The sequence below is a fragment of the Vulpes lagopus genome, chromosome 4 (genome assembly GCF_018345385.1).
Source record: "Vulpes lagopus strain Blue_001 chromosome 4, ASM1834538v1, whole genome shotgun sequence".
Classification (NCBI taxonomy): Eukaryota; Metazoa; Chordata; class Mammalia; order Carnivora; family Canidae; genus Vulpes; species Vulpes lagopus.
The window spans coordinates 30,322,569-30,340,881 of record NC_054827.1 but is presented as its reverse complement, the minus strand read 5'-3'; the positions used below and the strand labels follow the sequence as shown (position 1 = coordinate 30,340,881).

The window sequence follows — 18,313 nt, the reverse complement described above, 5'->3', positions numbered from 1 at the left end:
TAAACAGATTCAGTCAGTGAAACTGTATCTGCAATGTGCAACATTGTACTTATTTTTGTAGCATTTTTCCCATGAAAAGGCAGAAAATTTCTATAGTGTCTGTAAAAAATAACCCAAGCATTTTGAGGTCTAAGGTGAATGATATCTCAATTACGTTAGGTTGGGATTCTCTCATGGTTTGTAAAGCTACGTCCTAAGGATAGTTGTGTGTATGCACGGTGGTTGGGTTGAAACCATAGGAGATAATCTCATTTTTGTTTCCAGTAGCTTCGTGGGATCTAATTCTTGAGGCCACAAGGAGAAATTAGGTTCAATATGTTAATAGGTACTTGGAAACTGTCCTTGATGTAGAGGGAATTCCAGTTCCTGCTAGGATGTAGCAGAAAGTATATAGAGGGGGTACTCCTTAGGATTTCAAATTTCCACTCATGGATATCCTAAAATGTCCATAAAAGACTCTTTATTCATAAATAACTGATATGCGGCAATTTACGTCTGTACATTTATCTTGAAAAGTCTGTAACCATCCAGTTGTTTGTTGTTGGTTTTTTTTTTTTTTTTTTTTTTTTTTTTTTGCAAACTCTACATAAAACATCCAAACGGTCCATTTTGTTCAGTACAATATAACACAGCTGTTTGGCATTACCAAATATATATGTATATATATTTATAGATATGTACATGTGCTGAAAAAGAAGCCAGTGCAGCCTTTTCTAAGAAGTCCATCCAAGTATTTACTGTACAACATTCAGAATTTACATTGATAATACAAGGCACAAAAAGTGTGGTATGAAGCCAAGGCCATGCTTTATTCAAACTCTCCTCTGGCTTGCTCACTCCTTCAGCTTCATGTCAATTTAAGTGTTCAGTTCTTTTTTTTTTTTTTTTTTTCTTCTGGCTTTGAACACATCAAATAAAAGTTGAGAGTGGTATGGGTTGGAGATATGAATCACGAAAAAAACCACCCCTCCTCCTCCACGTACTTTCCCAAAATAAACAGAACAAAACGAAATTTGTTTTAAAGTTCTTCATACAGAAATGGAGGTAAACAGTTACTCAGATTTGTTGAGTTTGGGTCAGGAGAATAAGCCAGTTTTCCTCTAATTGCTTCTATCTGCACTATTTCTGGGGGGACACTGTCTTGCGTGTACCAATTAGAAACAACTGTGAAGAATGGGAAATTTAGAATCTGTCTTGATTCCAATTTAGAAAGGAATTGTTTTCCTGACCAAAAAATTCCCACAATGAGTTTCACCTTCTTATAGAGATGTGTTGAATGGGAAGGGCCTGAATAATTGAGACTGGTCCCTCGAGAGGGTTTCTGATTGAAATTTTTTAACTACATTCTGATGAAGCGTAGATCACAGCCTCCCTGTAAGAGGTGACCTTACTTTAGCATCATCAGAGTTCGCTAATGAAGGGATATTGGAATTATTAGATCTATTTGTGATTGTAATGTCTGTTTCAGTGATAGGGGTCATAAGGCAAGGTATTCTGCTTACGATTCCCTTAAAATATCATCTTCCCATAATTCAATAGAACCATTGTTAAATATCTACCTCCTGTATCTCTTTAATTTGAAGGTACTTGTACAATTTATCCCATTTTGGAATTTGTATGTAAATAATGCCTGCAATAGGGAAATACTCTTTGGGGTTAGAAAGATTTGAGGCAAAAGGACATTTCTGTCACAATCATGCCTTTTTTGTAAAAGTACTTAACACACATTTCCACTCATGCAAGAGTTACTTTACCAAATTTAGTGATCCATTTTATAATTCAAGGTGGTAACTTTTTAGAAAGGAGGATGTATCCTCTGCCCAACTCAATCATAGGGGTGGGGGAGGATTTTTTAAGCTTAGGCCTAAACATGAAGCTTACTGCCTTTTTAATCTTTGGGTTCAGATGGAGGGTGGACCCTAAGACATGAAGTTCACTGTCACCGTCCTAGGTCCACCTCATGAGGACATTCCAAATCCATGATCTTCACAGCAAAAGGAAAAAGCAAAGTAGCTGCTTCAAACACCACAATTATTCTATGTGAGTTAAATTTCCTACTTCAGATCACAGTACTACACACTAGTGACTAACAGCCAGGTCTGATTTCCATCCCCTTTTTATCTTTTGAAAAAAAAAAACATAGCACACAGAATTGCCATTTTGCTCTTTTGCTGATGACCCTGGAATGGGGATGTGAGGAGTCCATGGTAGACGCTGGCTCTCCTAGAATTGCTTTTGCAAAGAACACCACATGCTGTCCATACAGCCAAACAGCTTTTAGAACTGCAGCTTTTGAAAGAGTATGGAAAGTAAAAACACAAAATATGTAACACGTCTAATATTAGCAACATTTTCACTTTGTGACATTCGACAAAATACATTTTGCTTGTAGTTCAGGAAAACTCTATGCAGACAAAACAGTGGAAGCTGCGGAAAAGGGTGGCCGTTCAGCTTTTGGCTACAGCATCGATTTTTCAAATACAGCGCTATGGCAACTAACACTGAAGGGCTAATAAAATTTTGTCACTATCTGTAGGACAACATTTTGCTCTCCCATTTGCTGCAGATGTGACCCCTAGTCCGGTCAATGGGAGATACCAGGATTCAGAACTTTGCAATGTTTCATGAGGAAAAGTAATGGAAATGGGCCCCATGAGGGGCCATAAGAAGCATGTATTTCAGCCCCATCAGGTTCCCATGACCTTCCCAGATCTGGGACAGAGACCTCGGAGGGAATTTCACCTTCACCACATCTGAGAGTGATTATTTCACACCTTTACAGAAGGACTAAGGGATTGTGGTGAAAATGGCAAAAGGAAAAGCAAGCACGTTCAATGATCTTTTCACAGTTTGAAATCCATGGGTAAATTTGCCAGAGGTTTGGCAAGTGGAGAATACTATCTAAAATCCATTACAGATGGTCCCCCAGTTATGACGGTTCAACTGACAATGTTCTGACTTTATACGATGGTCCAAAGGTGATAGGTATTCAGTAGAAACTGTCCTAGCAACTTTGAATCTGGATATTTTCCTGGGCTAGCGATATGAGGGATGACTCTCCCGTGATGCTGGCTGGGCCTGGGCAGCCACCGCCCCCCACCTGGTCAGCCATGACATCTCAAGGGTAGACCAGCAGGATGCTGGCAACCATTCCGTTGTTTGTTTTCAGTACAGTATTTGATCAATGACATGAGATTTTTGACACTTCCTTACAAAGCAGGCTTTGTGTTGGATGATTTTGCCCAACTTGAGGCTAATGTCCATGGTCTGAGTGTGCATCAGCTAGGCTATCGGCTGTGGTATTTTTGATTTAACTATATTTTCGACGTATGATGGGTTTGTGAGGACATGACCCCATCATAAGTCGAGGAAGATCTATATACCATTTTCATATTCCACTTTGTGATGTTGAGAATTTTTCTCAAGGAAAATAGGGGCAACAAATCCAGAACTTTTAATCCAAAGAGAACCCTGGTTTAGTCATCTGATTTAATAACCCTTCTCAAAGTCAACTGAAAGAAAAATGTAGGGACCATGGCACAGGAGAACACCTGCAGCTGGAGATAAAAATAATAAGAGAGAGAAAATTTCCCCTCTTTAAAGAGAATTGTGTCAATTCCTATTCATCTCTTACAAAAAGGCCAATAAAATTTTTGTGGGAGTACATCTGAGTTTTACGAGACTTTCTGCACCAGTAAATGAAGTTTGCATTTAAATCCATAGAGTGAGCTTCCTTTTGGCTTAAAGGATTTTGATGTAAACTGGTAAGACTGCACAAGCAATGTTGTAAAAACTGTAAATTAACTTTATGATGCAGCGGCAGTCTGGTACAGCTGTGAAGTGTGCCTTTTGGTGGCATAATTTGAAGTCCTGTTTAAAGCATGACCATTAGACTTAAATGCCTTTGAGGACTGAAAGATTTGGCACTAAATGGGATATTTTGTAAAATTTTAAGTAACCTGCCAAGTATTCAAGCCCATTTTTCATGTGTTGGTTCCTTTTACACTAGGACAATAAGACTTCTAAGGTAAGCACATGTACTGACAAGTGAATCTCTTTCTAGAGGGGCATTAGTGTTGTGACGGGAAAATATTAAAATAGAAAAAGGGTTTAAGGTCACAGTGAGTAACCACAAGTTCAAGTGTCAGTGAAGTCCATCTGATCTGTGATTTCCGCTCTTCCCTGACACCCTGACTCCCCAACCATGTCGGTAAATCTCGCAAACATAGGTTCTCTTTGGAATTCTATTGTAAAATAGGATCCTGATGTGCAACGGCCACAGAATTTCACATATTCCTGTAGAAATCCTATGTAGGATGCTAGCAGAAATAAGAGAAATGAAAAGAAGGAGTAAAATAGGTTGAAAGATGGATTCGAACCTTAGGCTGAAGTCAGCGGTGAATTGCGTTAATTTGCTTCCTTTGTTGTTCAATATGGTATGATGATCTTGTGAATTTATAAAAATCCAGGGCCCCCCCCACCAGAAAAAAAAAAAAAGTCCATGGTTGGAAATTCTAGACGTTGAGGGGTGGATGATAATCTCTTAGCTTAAAATGATCTAGATTCTAGGGAAGATATTAAATTTTTTCATTTAAGATATTAAAAACATATCAGATCTAAAAAGGATCTGTGTGGATTCTCAGGTTATATGAAGCAATTATATAAGGCCAATTAGAAAGGAAAAGGAAAAATGGGTAGGATGGTTTGTTTTAAAACAAAAGTCCTCCAAGGTGGAAACTTACAAAAGTTCTCTCTGATGTTTCCTGCAAATTATTATTAAAGTCAACGCAGCTTCTTTCTGTATACTACCATGCCAATAAACTCTCTAGTTTACTTTGGGTGACTGACCATCTATTTCAACATTGTTCTCTGGAAGAGCAACATTCTTGCTCTTCCAGAAATGCTAGCAAGGGTGTCAGATGATTTACCCTCTCCTGCTTTCTCTTTGCTCATCAGAAGGAATAAATAAGTAGAGCATGTTAGCAAAAGGGTCTTTGCTTGATCTAGAGAGGTATTTTGAAAATATGCTCAGCAGTTCTAAGAGGATTTGTTTGTTCCATATGATATGCCTTTGGCTCCTGAGAAAAGCAAGATGCTTTTGAATTTCATGTAGCAAAGCCTTTCATCCAATATAGGAGACCTATACCACACATTAGTTAGAGAAAATGGCTAATGCATTCAAGAGTTGCTAATGCCTTACTCATGGTTTTATAAATTACACCTATCTCTAGGCCTTTTTTACTTCAGTGGAGATTTATGTTTTGTTTTGTTTTACATGAGACTTACAAAAACATTTAAAAAAAATTGATCATAACCCCATTGCCAAGTACTCCCCAACACCCCCATTCCCTGACTAGATTTTATTTTAATGTAGCCAGCCTCTAAGTAGCTGATCAGTCTTGTAGATAATCTAGGTCCTTGACCTCGCCTGTTCTGATTGTGGACAGCTAATTAAAACATCCACCAGAAGATGAGCAGGAACAGATCGGCGCATCTTTAGTCTGCCAGGACATCTTTTCAAAAACTATTTCATAGGATAAAAGATGGAGTAAAATGTTAAGGTGAGTTTCATGAATTATTGGTGGACTTCAATTCTCCACAATATCATTGCCTGTTTTTTTTTTTTTAAAGAACCATAAAGCAAGAGTCCCATATTAACAATCCTGTAGAGAAAGCATACCTAGTGAGGTTGAGTAATCAGAGCTTAAAAGCTTCCAGAACAACGCATGTGGTTTCTGGGACATTGTGGTAGACCTACTCCTCATGTCTATTTACTCCTATCATTTAGACCAAAGACTATCTGCTAATTTTCCAAGAAGCAGAAGCAGAAGGAGGATGCCCTATAGCCCTATGGAAAGATTTTGTGACAACATATTATCAAGGGGCTAGAAATTTTCAGGAACCTGGATTGAAAAGTAGAACAGGACCCCTCATCCCCTCATAAAAATGTTTAGAGAATGGGTCAACACCTCTATCCTAGAATTACAGCTTATCTGAGGCCTGTGGCATCCGCAGTCCCTGTCCTATTTTGGGCTCGATTTGATACTCCCCCCCGCCAAATCCAAGTAATAAGCTGTGTTCTAATAGCACTTTGCACCTTGGGTGGCTGGGCTGGGAATAGAGGGTTCTGCATTGTTGACTTAGAAGAAGTAAATTTCCATATTGAGAAGTTTAATTAGCCTCCTTGAAACCACTCCTATGTTATAGGTAAGGAAGGGGAAGAAAGAATGTGGGTAGATTTGTCTCTGGGAGAGAATGAAGGTGGCATACACAGCAAGAACTAGTTTGTGGTCCATCTTACCTTCTGATCTTATTTCCATTAAGTGGTTAGGATAAATAGAGAATCGGTGCTGGTGTGATATACTCAGAGTCTAAATTCTAAATGCCTTCCTTGACATTACCAAAGTCCTACGAATGGGTTGGCAACCCCATTTCACTTAGAAAAGCCAGTTTTACAATGATTGTTGACATCACTGGATGCCAGTTGGTAGACAACCCTGACAATCTGGTACCAGAATCAGCTGGCCCTTTGGGGCACATCATTAAAAACCTGTTTTGAGACATGCACTATTCAATCTCTGCCTTCCTGGCTTTATTGTAGCTCATCTTTCCCCCACAGTTGCTTTGATCTAACTATGCCCTCACTTTTATCCTTACCACTCCAAAGCTCAGAAAGTTCATCAAGTGTGAACCCAAGTGTGGATTCAGATGAGACAGTAGAGCCCTCTTATATTTAAGAGAGCTTGCACTCTTCCCTATTAACATATTATACCTATATAAAATTCAGTTTTTTCAACCAGGGATTCTCACTGATTGTAAATGAAGGCTGAATTCTCCAAATGCCACTGGGCAGAAAGCTGTCTCTTTCCCATTTAAAGCAAATGTCCCGAAGCTAGCCATCACTGTCTCATGAGCGATCGTGGACTAGAGTCCATTTTGCCTGCTGTAGTTGAAGTCGGCTTCATCGAGCTGGGATTCTGCAATGTTGGAGAGTTTCGTGTGTGTCCTCCCAATCTCTTCAAGGGCACAGGCCAGGGAGTCAAGATCACCATCGTGCTGATGACGAGCTTCCCACAGGTTCAAAATGACAGCGGATGGACTACTTTGTGTAGCAAAATAAGATAAATTCCTAGACAGAGAGATTTAAAGAAAGAAAGAAAGAACAACAAAAATGAAGACGGAATTAAAGAACAAATAAAAATCACTATAAGGAAATTAAGAATGACTTGCAGTGGGTATTCTTACAATAGGAGTAGTATGTGAATGGGAGCTAGGGACAGGTCTCCAAATGACCTTGGGATTGATCAGATTTGATCTCTCTCCACCTCCTCAAACTCAATGCATCAGAAATGGTTACCTCTCCTATATTTCCAGATTGTCCCCCTTTGTAACTATAAAAAGTATCACTGGGATTACAAACGACCTTTTAATCTCTCATACTGTGACATTTATTTTTGACTTTTCTCTTTATGTTGTTGCTTACTTTTTGACATACTCAGTCTTCCTTTGCCCTTTGAGCCATTAATGCTGGCTTAGGTAATACTTTGCTTTTTGCTTTCATTCAATCTATTCTCTCCATTGGGAAGACCCATTTCCTTCTTTACCCTCTGTTTATCAGGATCGTACATTCCCGTTCGTGCCTGGTTCAATTCTCCTCCACTCTTTTTCGAAATGCTTTATTTTTTCTCTGAATTCTTTCTACTGTTGTGTTTAAATTTTCATATGAATAGGTTGGTTATATATTTCATGTGAGTTTTGCCCACCCAGCATGATTACAGACATCTGAAGGGAAAGGATCATAGCTAATAATCTTCTGATTCTGCAATAGTCCTTATCATAGTACTATGAGAGGTGTTTATTCAATATCCATTGTCTTGAGTAATTAATTGCTATGAGCTTTTTTTCAGATGATACAGGATCTTCAGTGAAAACAAATGGTAACCTTTTGGACAATGACTCTGCTATGATGAAGATTAAGACAACACAAAAGATTAAAGGTCACACAATTTTTCATAGGCACTTTTATAGCAGGGATAGAAATGTCGCCTTTGGTAAAATTTTGATAAGCTGAAAAGATCTTTTAGAGTCAACCAAGAATTGTGTATTTTGAGGATGGCACTACTTTCCCTCACCACATTCGGCAGTCACAGAGTAGACTCATGTAACGAGCACTTGGAAGAGAAGACAAGCTTTTAAGGGCACATTACCATTTACAAGCACCACACACACATACGGTAATTTTGAGTGAATAAAGTGCTGTTTTATTTAAAGGGCTCAAGGGACTGCTTAAAGCCAGTTTGGTTGCCAAATAGCATGAATATCAGGGTACTATATATACTTTCTACTACATCTGAATCTGATTGAGAGAGGGAGAAGGCCAGCTTAAAATGGTCTTTCTAGCTTCTTTTATCTTCTTTCCTTATTTCCCTTGCCCCTTCCACTCACTTGGAATCAAATATAGTTACTTCTACACTAATAGAAATGGCAAATCAAATGGCTTGGGCAATTGAAGGGATTCTGGTTCCTTTTATTTAAGAACTTTGTTTTGACTATTGTCACTTCTTCCTGGTCAGGGCCAACGTTTGTAGAGCAATCTGCTATATCTCTAGGTCTGTTCAGTCAACTGACCCACCCCTCCCAACATCCAGGCAGAATGAGAACTGAGGGAATAGCTGAGAAAAAGGCAAACTGAGAAAGTAGGGGTGGGTTAACTCTGGGTAGGCTGTGTGACAATCTCTTCATTTCCCTTTTGAGAATAAAGACCATAAACACATGTTTGTTCCTGGAATGGATAAATATTTATGTTCTCCATTGTTGTTTCAAAAAGAAAAACAAGAAAAAAGAGAAGCATAGATTTCTCATCAATCTATTGGAGGTTTATAGTTTGTATTTGCCCTTGAAAAACAATGGACTAGTGTCCCATTAGAATAACTATAATCCTTGTGATCTTTTCAACCCCCAATTAGGCTTTTTTCTTTACCAGGGCTCGACAAATATTTCTATGAAGACCAAATTATAAATATTTTTGACTTTAGGGGTCATATGTGATCTTTATATGGACTTTAGGGGCCAACCTTGTTATGGTAGTGTGAAAGCAGCCATAGACAATACATGTGAACGGGCATGACCACGTTGTAATTAAACTTTATTGACAGATACTGAAATTGGAATGTCTTACAGTTGTCATGTCACACAATATTCTTTTTTTTGATTTTTTTTTTCCTGACCATTTAAAAATCCTAAAACCTTTCTAGCTCCTGGCCTATAGGAAAGCAGGTGGTGGGCCAGATCTGGCTTTTAGGCTGTAGTGCTGATCTCTCTCCTATGTTGTCTTACAACCAAGCTAGATTTCCAGAAGTGGTAACGATTTGAGAGAAGATTAGACTGAACTTTTCATTTTGTGCTGCATTTGAAAATGAGTACCCTGAGGGCTAAAGTTGTTGAATCCACAAGTTACACATCCTGCCTCAAGCACTTTGAAAGCTTCATCCTCAGTAAATGTTCAGGGATCTTTGACATTTCAAGACATGACAAGAAGACCTGGGCAGGAAAATGCAGTAATAAAACTCTGGGAGAGGCGTACAGAATATGCTTCGGAGGTCGGGATGAATCTTTGTCCTAACATGATATTAAAAGTTCATGAATCTGTGGTGAGTATGGGAGTGGGCATGGGAAGGTGTTCTAAGTAAGTATACCTGCCCAGAGGAAGAGGAGCAGGGATGGTGAATGGCTCCTGTCAGCCATTAGGTTCTCAAAAATCCCGCAAATGTTCTGATTTGTGAATAGGCACCCAGGGCTAAAGCAAACTAAGTGATCAAGAGAGGCAGAAATATAATTCTCACTTGGCACAGGTCTCTGAACATATTGTAACAAGTGAAATGTGCTCCCCAAAGCATGGCTCAGATTTATACTCTATACAAGCACATTCATCATAACACACACAAATCTCAAATTCCACTTAATTTTAGTAGATACATACAGGAACATAATCAGTCTTATTAAAAATGATTCAGTTAGCTTTGTGATAAACAGACCTCCTATTAAATTACCTTTACTTGTCTACACCAGAATAATTAGTATATAAAAGATCCTAAAATCCTTTTTTTTTTTTTTTTTTAATTTATGATAGTCACACAGAGATAGAGAGAGAGAGAGAGGCAGAGACATAGGCAGAGGGAGAAGCAGGCTCCATGCACCGGGAGCCTGACGTGGGATTCGATCCCGGGTCTCCAGGATCGCGCCCTGGGCCAAAGGCAGGCGCTAAACCGCTGCGCCACCCAGGGATCCCAAGATCCTAAAATCCTAATGCAAAAGGCTACTCCTCCAAGATAGTTGGATTATTTTAACTGGTTATATATGTGCAAATGCACTGATTTTTGTTTTGTTCTGAAAATTTGTATACCACGCATCTGTTTGGTTGTTTCCATACTGCCCTTTTGAAATTATTCTGATCTCAACCTATGTGACCCATTTCTCTTCATAATGGTGGTGCATTTGGACACTAGCACACACAATTCAGGGAATATGGTTACTACTAGAGAATAGAATTCATAGCAATAGTTGGTATTAAGCAATTTTCTGATTGTCTTTGATTTTTTTTAAATGAAACCAGAACATTTAGCAAAAGTAGTAGTCCTGAAATTTAAGTGGATGCCTCAAAATAAAATTTATTTTTTTCTTTCTCTTTGAAATACGTTTAAAGAACCGAATGCTTATTCTGGTCTTAGATGCTTCAAATTATTAATCTTTTTACATTCTGAACTCTGGGTGACCTTTTGTCATAGCCTTTTTGAATTCTGATAGACTGGAGATATTTTTTTTAAAAATAGGATTTTTATTTTTGTGGTGTCATAAAGATGCTGTATATTATGCAGATAAGATTACTCTTAAATTTTAGGAATTACTTTAGAATCCTTCTAGGTCTTCAGGTTTATTTGTCCTAAGCTTTGAAGATTGAATGGCTTTATCTTTTCATTTGGAACTCCCACTAAAATAGTAAACTATAAAAAAAAAAACATGCTAAGACAGTTGGACAAATTTATCCGTCTAAGTTTATTGAGTAATAATGGCTTGTGAAATTTAATTTTGTTTCGTTAAGCCTACATGCCTTCTATTCACCTGAGTTCTGGGGGCGGGGGGAGTGGTGTTGTTTTATTACCATGATGACTTTCCTCTGAGACTTTCCTATCCCCATCCCTCATCCTCAACTAAAATCCCATGCTTTAGGTGGAAGTCAGGACAGAACTGGGAGCATGAATCTTTACCCTAGCAATTTCACTAGCTAGACACAGGCTGACCTATAATGGTGTATATGGTCAAAAACCAAATTTTTATACAGAATCCCAGTTTTCAAAACACATCTTCAAGTTAATAACCATGTTAAACTAATCACGGAGATTAGGTTAAAATTTGAGTATTTCTGGAAATCATCACGGTGCCTTCTGTTTCCTTTTTTAGATGCGAGGAGGAGGGGAGAATGAAGGGATCATGATCCAATATCTTTATATCCCATTATACGAAGGGCTAATTTTCTGAAAAGGAAAAGTGGCTGGCTGTCCCTCTCCTGAAAATTCAGAGATACTGCCTTTTCTTAAGTACTAGAAAGCAGCATTCAAATGTAAATATCTCCAGGACTTACAAACCTTCAATCAGTTAACACAGAGATAAGAGTCCTGGGGTGCAGAGTAGGGGGTGGGAGGCAAGGAGGTACAGGTCTGAGGCTCAATCTTAGCCCAGGGAAAACATTTCAAGGGCACACTGGAGCTGGCCTGGCTCCGTGTTCTTCTGTCAGGTTGTGTGTGTGGCCTACAAGGAAGGGCCTCCCTTTCATACTAAATTCATACTTAATTCCAGATAACAAACTGAATCCTGCTATGATGGGGGCTGATTGCAAGCTGTGAGCTCTTCTTTGTCATTAACTGGGAGAATGGATTTCCTACCGAAATATAGTTGGGGAACCACATTAGAACTGCAGCTGAATGTTGTGGTTAGCACAGAAGACATCCTCATGGCAGGGGAATGCTGCAAATTCATGCAGAATTTAGGATTTCACCCAACGCCTTCAAGTAGAAGGGGGAGGGGCATTTGCACCTGTGACAGGAGAGGCACCGAGTATGTTTATAGTTTACAAACTTGCTGTTTACATCTAAGTTACCTGAATTGTGTTAGCCTTTAAAAAGCCAATTTTAAAAATATCTTCTCAAGTAGGCTTGTCGTATAGAAAGTGAAAACGAAGTTTGGCTGTCTCTAACAAAGTGGGAGCCATCATTTATAGGAACAGTGCCTAATCCTGTCATTAGTGCCAAGTTGGGAGTGAAACATAGCCCTCATGCAAAAAATATTAATGTCCCGGCTATCATCCTAATTGTCTCATTTAAGGAAAGCCTCTCTGTGACCCAAACCAACCTTCCGTATGGTTCTTTCAAGGCCAAGAGAGGAGAAAAGCCATTCATATTGAACAGCAGTATTGGACACAACACCAGCGCTTGTTCCTTCCATCAGGCTTCCATCCCCAAATTTCAACCTCACTTGGGTACTCAACAAACCGCAAAGCTACCCTTGGGATAGAGTCAAGTCGGTGTTTCATTTTCTAAAGACTAAAAGATGCAGGCCATGATGCCATCTCTGCCTCACATCCCCTTGCCTTCAAGAGAAAGGCAGCTGGCACCCACAAGGACAGGGTCCAGGCAATGGAAACCATGGAGTTCCACTGTCTTGCCCTAAAAACAGGTGCATTAATCCTTCGAGGGCAATTAATTTGACAATGAAATTCCCCTTAGTATTTCTTTTTGTCTATTCTATTAACTGGTTCTTGAAGGGGAATAGAAATTCCCCTTAGTTTTTCTTTTTGTCTATTCTATTAACTGGTTCTTGAAGGGGAATAGCAAGGCTTTTTTTTTTTTTTTTTTTTTCGTTTTCTTCTTCTTCTTCTTTGTCAAACATTTAAAGACCTGGAGCTTTCAGGGCCACCTGTGAGTTGCCAGAGAACAAGGCTGGCTGTAGACCCTGTGTTCAATTCTCCAGTTTCATTCCTGACAGGATGACATTGTCTATGACAATTCGTCATATTTGGAAGTGAAGGACAATGAAAAAACTACCAAGTTGAATTTTTAGTTTTCTTTGAGTCGGGAAAGATCAAGGAAAAAGAGGTATCATTGAAACTAATTTTCCCCCTCATAACCTTGAGACATTTTCAGCATTGTGAGGGTGAAGGACATTGACCACCCATTTGTTCCCAGCAGAAGACCACTGTGTTAATGCTGAATAAAAGAAGTGTCAGGGGTGCCTGGGTGGTTCAGTGGTTGAGCATCTGCCTTTGGCTTAAGTTGTGATCCTGGGTCCTGGGATTGAGTCTCACATCAGGCTCCCCATAGGAAGCTTGCTTCTCCCTCTGCCTATGTCTCTGCTTCTTTCTGTATCTCTCATGAATAAATAAATCAACTATTTAAGAAAAAAAAGGAAAAATGAAATATTTAGACTTCTCCCTTTTCAAAATACTTAGTATGTGTTTCACTAAAACCTTGCAAATCACTGAAAAGAAACAGTTAATCTCTTAAAGGATACTCTAATGAATTAGGTTAAAGTCCTTCCTATAATTTAATTTTCTCAAATGATGCAAATATCACATTCAGGCATACTGATGCTGCCAGTTTTTTCAGAACTGTTGGAGACTGCTCTTCTGAAGGAGATTATTTAGACAATTAAAAAAGGGCCTTGGCATGTCCGTCTTCTCTGAAAACTCTATTAGCCTAAGGGGGGGGGTGGGCAGCCTGTTATTCCCTCCTAAATCAGCACAAACTCGCCCCTAGCCTAGAAGGAATGTAGTGCCCTTGTTACGGGCCCCTGGGGCTGGCGGGAGCATGGCTTTGATTCTCTCAGAGGAACATTAAGAAGTTTCTTTTCCACATTGCCTTTAGGATGGACACCTGCCACTTTTAAACGTTATATAGCTAGTTCGTGGCTACACTTGTCCCAAGGCTGTTTCAGCTTCACTTAGTGGGCAGTTTCAGGAGTCATTGACCTGGGTGGAACGAAATGCAAACACCCACCACTTTGCCATGTTGGGTTGTGAAGGCTCACTCTAAGGACTCTTTGCATTTCACGGCCTCCATAAGCCTCCTGGGCTACAAGCAGAAAATCTGATTTGGGTGTCACTCTATTTGCTTCCAAGGACTTGTGTAATGCTATCCCTCTGTATATTAACTTCCCTTGGAAGAGTCATAAAGGTGGTTTTGTTTGGGAAATGACAGCCTCACATCCATTTTTATTACTTAAAGGTAAGGATGTGTTTTCTAGCCTCTAGCCTGCACACCAAAGCAGAGTTTGGTGTCCTCATGGTAAATCCCAAACCACGGGAATGAAAACAGCTAGTCTCCATGGTCGCTGCATGACCCCCCTCTCAATGACCTGCCTGGGAAGCAGGCATCCTGTATGGATTTTGTTTTCCTCTTCCTCTCTCACCTCAAAAGGCAGCTGGTACTGGGGCTGCTCTACTTCTGGTGAATTCTCAACAGTTATTCCAAGACAGATGAGGAAGCTGCCTTGTGACCTTCCTCTGTCCTCTTCCACTGTCCTCTGGCCATTTCACTGTTCCTGTATATCCAATTAAGAAGGTGGACAGAGGGAATGAAAGGATATGACCTCAATAGGAGAAGATTCTGTTTCTCATTAGAGGGCCTGGTGGAAAAACTAGTTATATAGCAAGGCTTATCAGCCATGAGGTTTGAGAAATTTGCTCGCAATTGCTACACCATCACCCATGAACATTAATGGCCAAAATGAACTATTTTAACCTCTGACCAATGAGAAATATGTTTCAGTTAACCCTTGAACAATGTGGGGAGTTAGCTCCCCACCCACCCCACCATACAGTCGAAAATTCAGTATGACTTTTGATTCCCCCAAAGCTTAAGCTATTACTAGCCTATTGTTGACTAGAAGCCTTCCTGATGACATAAGCAGCTTACACATATTTTGTATGTTATATGTATTATATACTGTATTCTTATAATGAAGTAAGCTACAGAAAAGAAAATGTTATTAAGAAAATCATAAGGAAGAGAAAATACATTTATAGCACATTTAGGGGGGAAATCCACATATAAGTGAACTGTGCAGTTCAAAGGTTCAACTGTGTTGTTCAAGGTTCAACTGCGTACTATTATGAAAAAACGTTAATCAGATGTAATTATGTGCTTCTTTCCACCTTGGCACCCTCTCTTCCATCTCGGCTGCTTCCCCTCCGCTCACACTCCCATATCTCATGCTCTTTATCCAGCAGCTGTTCCCATAGCAACATGGTCAAGCTGGCTGTGTTTTCACAAGGGTTTCTGGAATATGAAAATCATGAGGCCTTAAAGAAGCATGATCTAACAGCAGAATTTCGGGGACTGTGTAAGCGCTGAGAGCAAAGACAGGAATCATCTCTAATGTTAGCCCAGTGAACTGTTTTCCTTTGAGATCAATTTTCAAAATCCTTTGATGATTATTCCTATCAATTCTATTTATTAGGAAAGAAGTTTCTGAGGTCAAGCATTATTAGTATCCAATAAAAGAGTTCATGTCATTCATTTAAAGATTACTGAATTTTCCCTGTAATTAGAGAATACCATCTTGGTGGGTTTAGCCACAAGTGAGAATACAGAGTGTGGTCATCACAATACAAAGTGCTATGGAAGTTTAGATATGGGAGAAGTCTTTTGGCTGAAGCAGTTAGTTTCCAACATTAATCTGTTTGGTCCTTAGCGATATTCCCTACCATCTACTTTCATGCCATCAATTCTTTATTTCTCAGTGCTACCCACTTACCAATCACATGGGGGCCAGGAGCATTAAAGTAGAGGGTTGTTGCAGCTGAATTTAGAGAACAAATGTGTAATCTCAGCTTTGAAATGCAGCAAGTATGGACTCTGAGTAATAGTCAAAGTTTGCTCACAGAATCTATAATTGCAACTGTTCTCTATGACATTCTTTGCTAGGCTGTGGAGCTTCTTTGGCGGGATCCATATGCCAGGCAAGTTGCAAGGCCACCTGTGTTGCCGCCTCATCGCACACACCACTGACATTTCTCACATTCTCATCGATTGCTAAGCCTTTCACTTGATATTCCAAGTCTTTTCCCCTATTCAGATCTAAGTAGAAACTTGTTTGGCAAAAAGGCAGATTATCATCAGTGACATTTGCATTTCACCAAAAGGAGGCTATGAGAGCATTTTCACGGCAATAAAATAAAAGCAAATGCTTCCTTCCATTCCCTTTGAAGAGTCTTTCTTCCTGATTGAGGGCTTTGGCTTTGCAAGCTTTTGGAGATTTGGAAATTGAAAGGAGGTGAGGAGAGTCAGGTGAAAAGTGCTGTCATGAGATCAAGGAAGGTGAATTCTGTAACAGCCTGTGTGCTTTGTCATCATCTTTCTCTTATGATCCCAGAGTTGATGGGATCTCAAGCTATGGGACAGCTCTCTTGCTCAATGATATTGGCATACTGACAATGTCAGGTTTTTGTATTTTAACACACAATAATGATCAGTTCCATGCTATTATTTGTAACCATAAGAGAGCCTGGCAAGTGATTTGGGGTTACACGATAGGAAGTTGTGACAAGTTGCATCTGAAAATCCCATTCTTCTCTGTTACATAAGGTTTTTTCCCATGTAGGAGAGGACAGATTTTTGGTACAGTAATGAAAACTTAAAAGGAACTTGACAATTTCTGCAAAATGAGAATGAGCTAACATGGTGCAAGGTGGTGTTCAGTAGTCTTTCCTCTACTCTGCTTCTGTGAATACATTGGTGGCCCGTCTGCTGGAACTAACCAGGCTGCAGAAAAGGGTCCTATCCTATGTCCCTCTCTCCCCGCCCCCTCAAGCTTGGATGCTGAGCTGACTCAGGAGCCTCATCTCTGGGTATTACAATATCCTATGGAAGTTTTACTAAATGAGGGTGGATTTATTTAAATTAGGAGTCAGGTAACTACATTCTATAGGGTAAAAGCAAGCTGTTGCCTGTTTTTATAAAGAAAGTTTGTTAGACAAATAGGCATAGCTGTGTTTCAAGTATTATCTCTGGCTCATTCTCACTGAAGAAGCAGGGCTGAATGGCAATTATCACAGACCCTATATGGCCTGAACTATTTGCTATCTGCTTAAACAGAAGGAAGTTTGCTGATTCTCAATGTAAACCATTCTCATTCCATAGTTAGACTACTTTGGGTGAGTTAAGGACCTGCCATTCACTGAAGTTGCATACGTCCACCAAAGAAGACTGAAAGATAGCAGGTTACTTGTATTCATGCCCCCCATCTCCACCATTTGCTATTAGTGAAGACTGCAAAGAGTGACAATGATTGAAAATCAACATTTTTGGGGCACTGTGTTAGAAACTGCATAAAGTAGGTCATTTGTATTTCATATGTCAAGGAAATGTAGGCTTTCCTGTAGAAGGGCTCTTAGGGAAACCCCAGAGCAAGCAAACAGGCACACCAAGTATTCACATATAAGGATCCCGGACACTGGAAGGGCATTCTGTTCTCATGAAGCCACTTCCTGCTTGTGAGAACCCAGACACGAAAGGCTGTTGACCTTCATCGCCCAGTTTGAAATGCATTTTCCCTACTGTGCAAGGGCCACAACTGATGATTCTGGGGCACTCGTAGTTCCATAGGAAGACTGTAAGCAGAGAATGAAAGGAAAAAGGCAGGAATGAGTGTAGACTCATTCAGCAAATGAACCATAACTTCTGTGGATCCACAGATCCTTTGTGGCAATTATTTTCATGTGATTGGTGAATTAAAAATCATAAACTCTCATGGCCAGAATGGACTAAGGAGTTGATGCAGTTCGAATTCTACAAATTGCATTTGTGGAGAAGGAAATAGGACTGGTAAGTGATGTGTTGAGGCGGATTGGTATGGGTTTGTAGAACCAAGGATTCCATACAGGGTCCCATCCACCGCCTACCCTTTTTTCTTTGCAAACCAAATTCTATTCTCAGGTTTTTCATTCTTGTCCCTGTGGGTGATCAGAAAGTGAGCTTGACATAGTCATGGTGTTCATGGGTTATAAATGAGACATCTTCTTCCTTTGTCAAAGTTTCTGGGAAATAGTCAACCTAATTTTTTTTTCCTGTACACTCAAACATTTTTGTGTTCTTTCATTTTCAATATATGACTCTCAAGAATGTATCTATTCTTTCTGGGCTTGTCTGTCTCTGCAAATTCTATTTTCTTTTACAGCAATGCATCGTTCCCTGATTTTCTTCTCTGAGTCTGACTGCTTTCTAGTTGGGTCCTTCGTTCCTGGATTCTGGATCCCTTTTGA

At 39.6% G+C, this 18,313-nt stretch overlaps 1 protein-coding gene across 1 annotated transcript in view; it reads right to left on the bottom strand.

The window, feature by feature from the left end:
- Positions 1-785: 785 nt before the first annotated feature.
- UNC5D (unc-5 netrin receptor D) overlaps positions 786-18,313 on the bottom strand; it is a 540,317-nt gene continuing 522,789 nt past the window's right edge. The window contains exon 17 of the mRNA XM_041751170.1: positions 786-7,129. Coding sequence (XP_041607104.1) covers positions 6,925-7,129 — 205 coding nt within the window. The 3' untranslated portion in view covers positions 786-6,924. The remainder of the gene's footprint in view (positions 7,130-18,313) is intronic.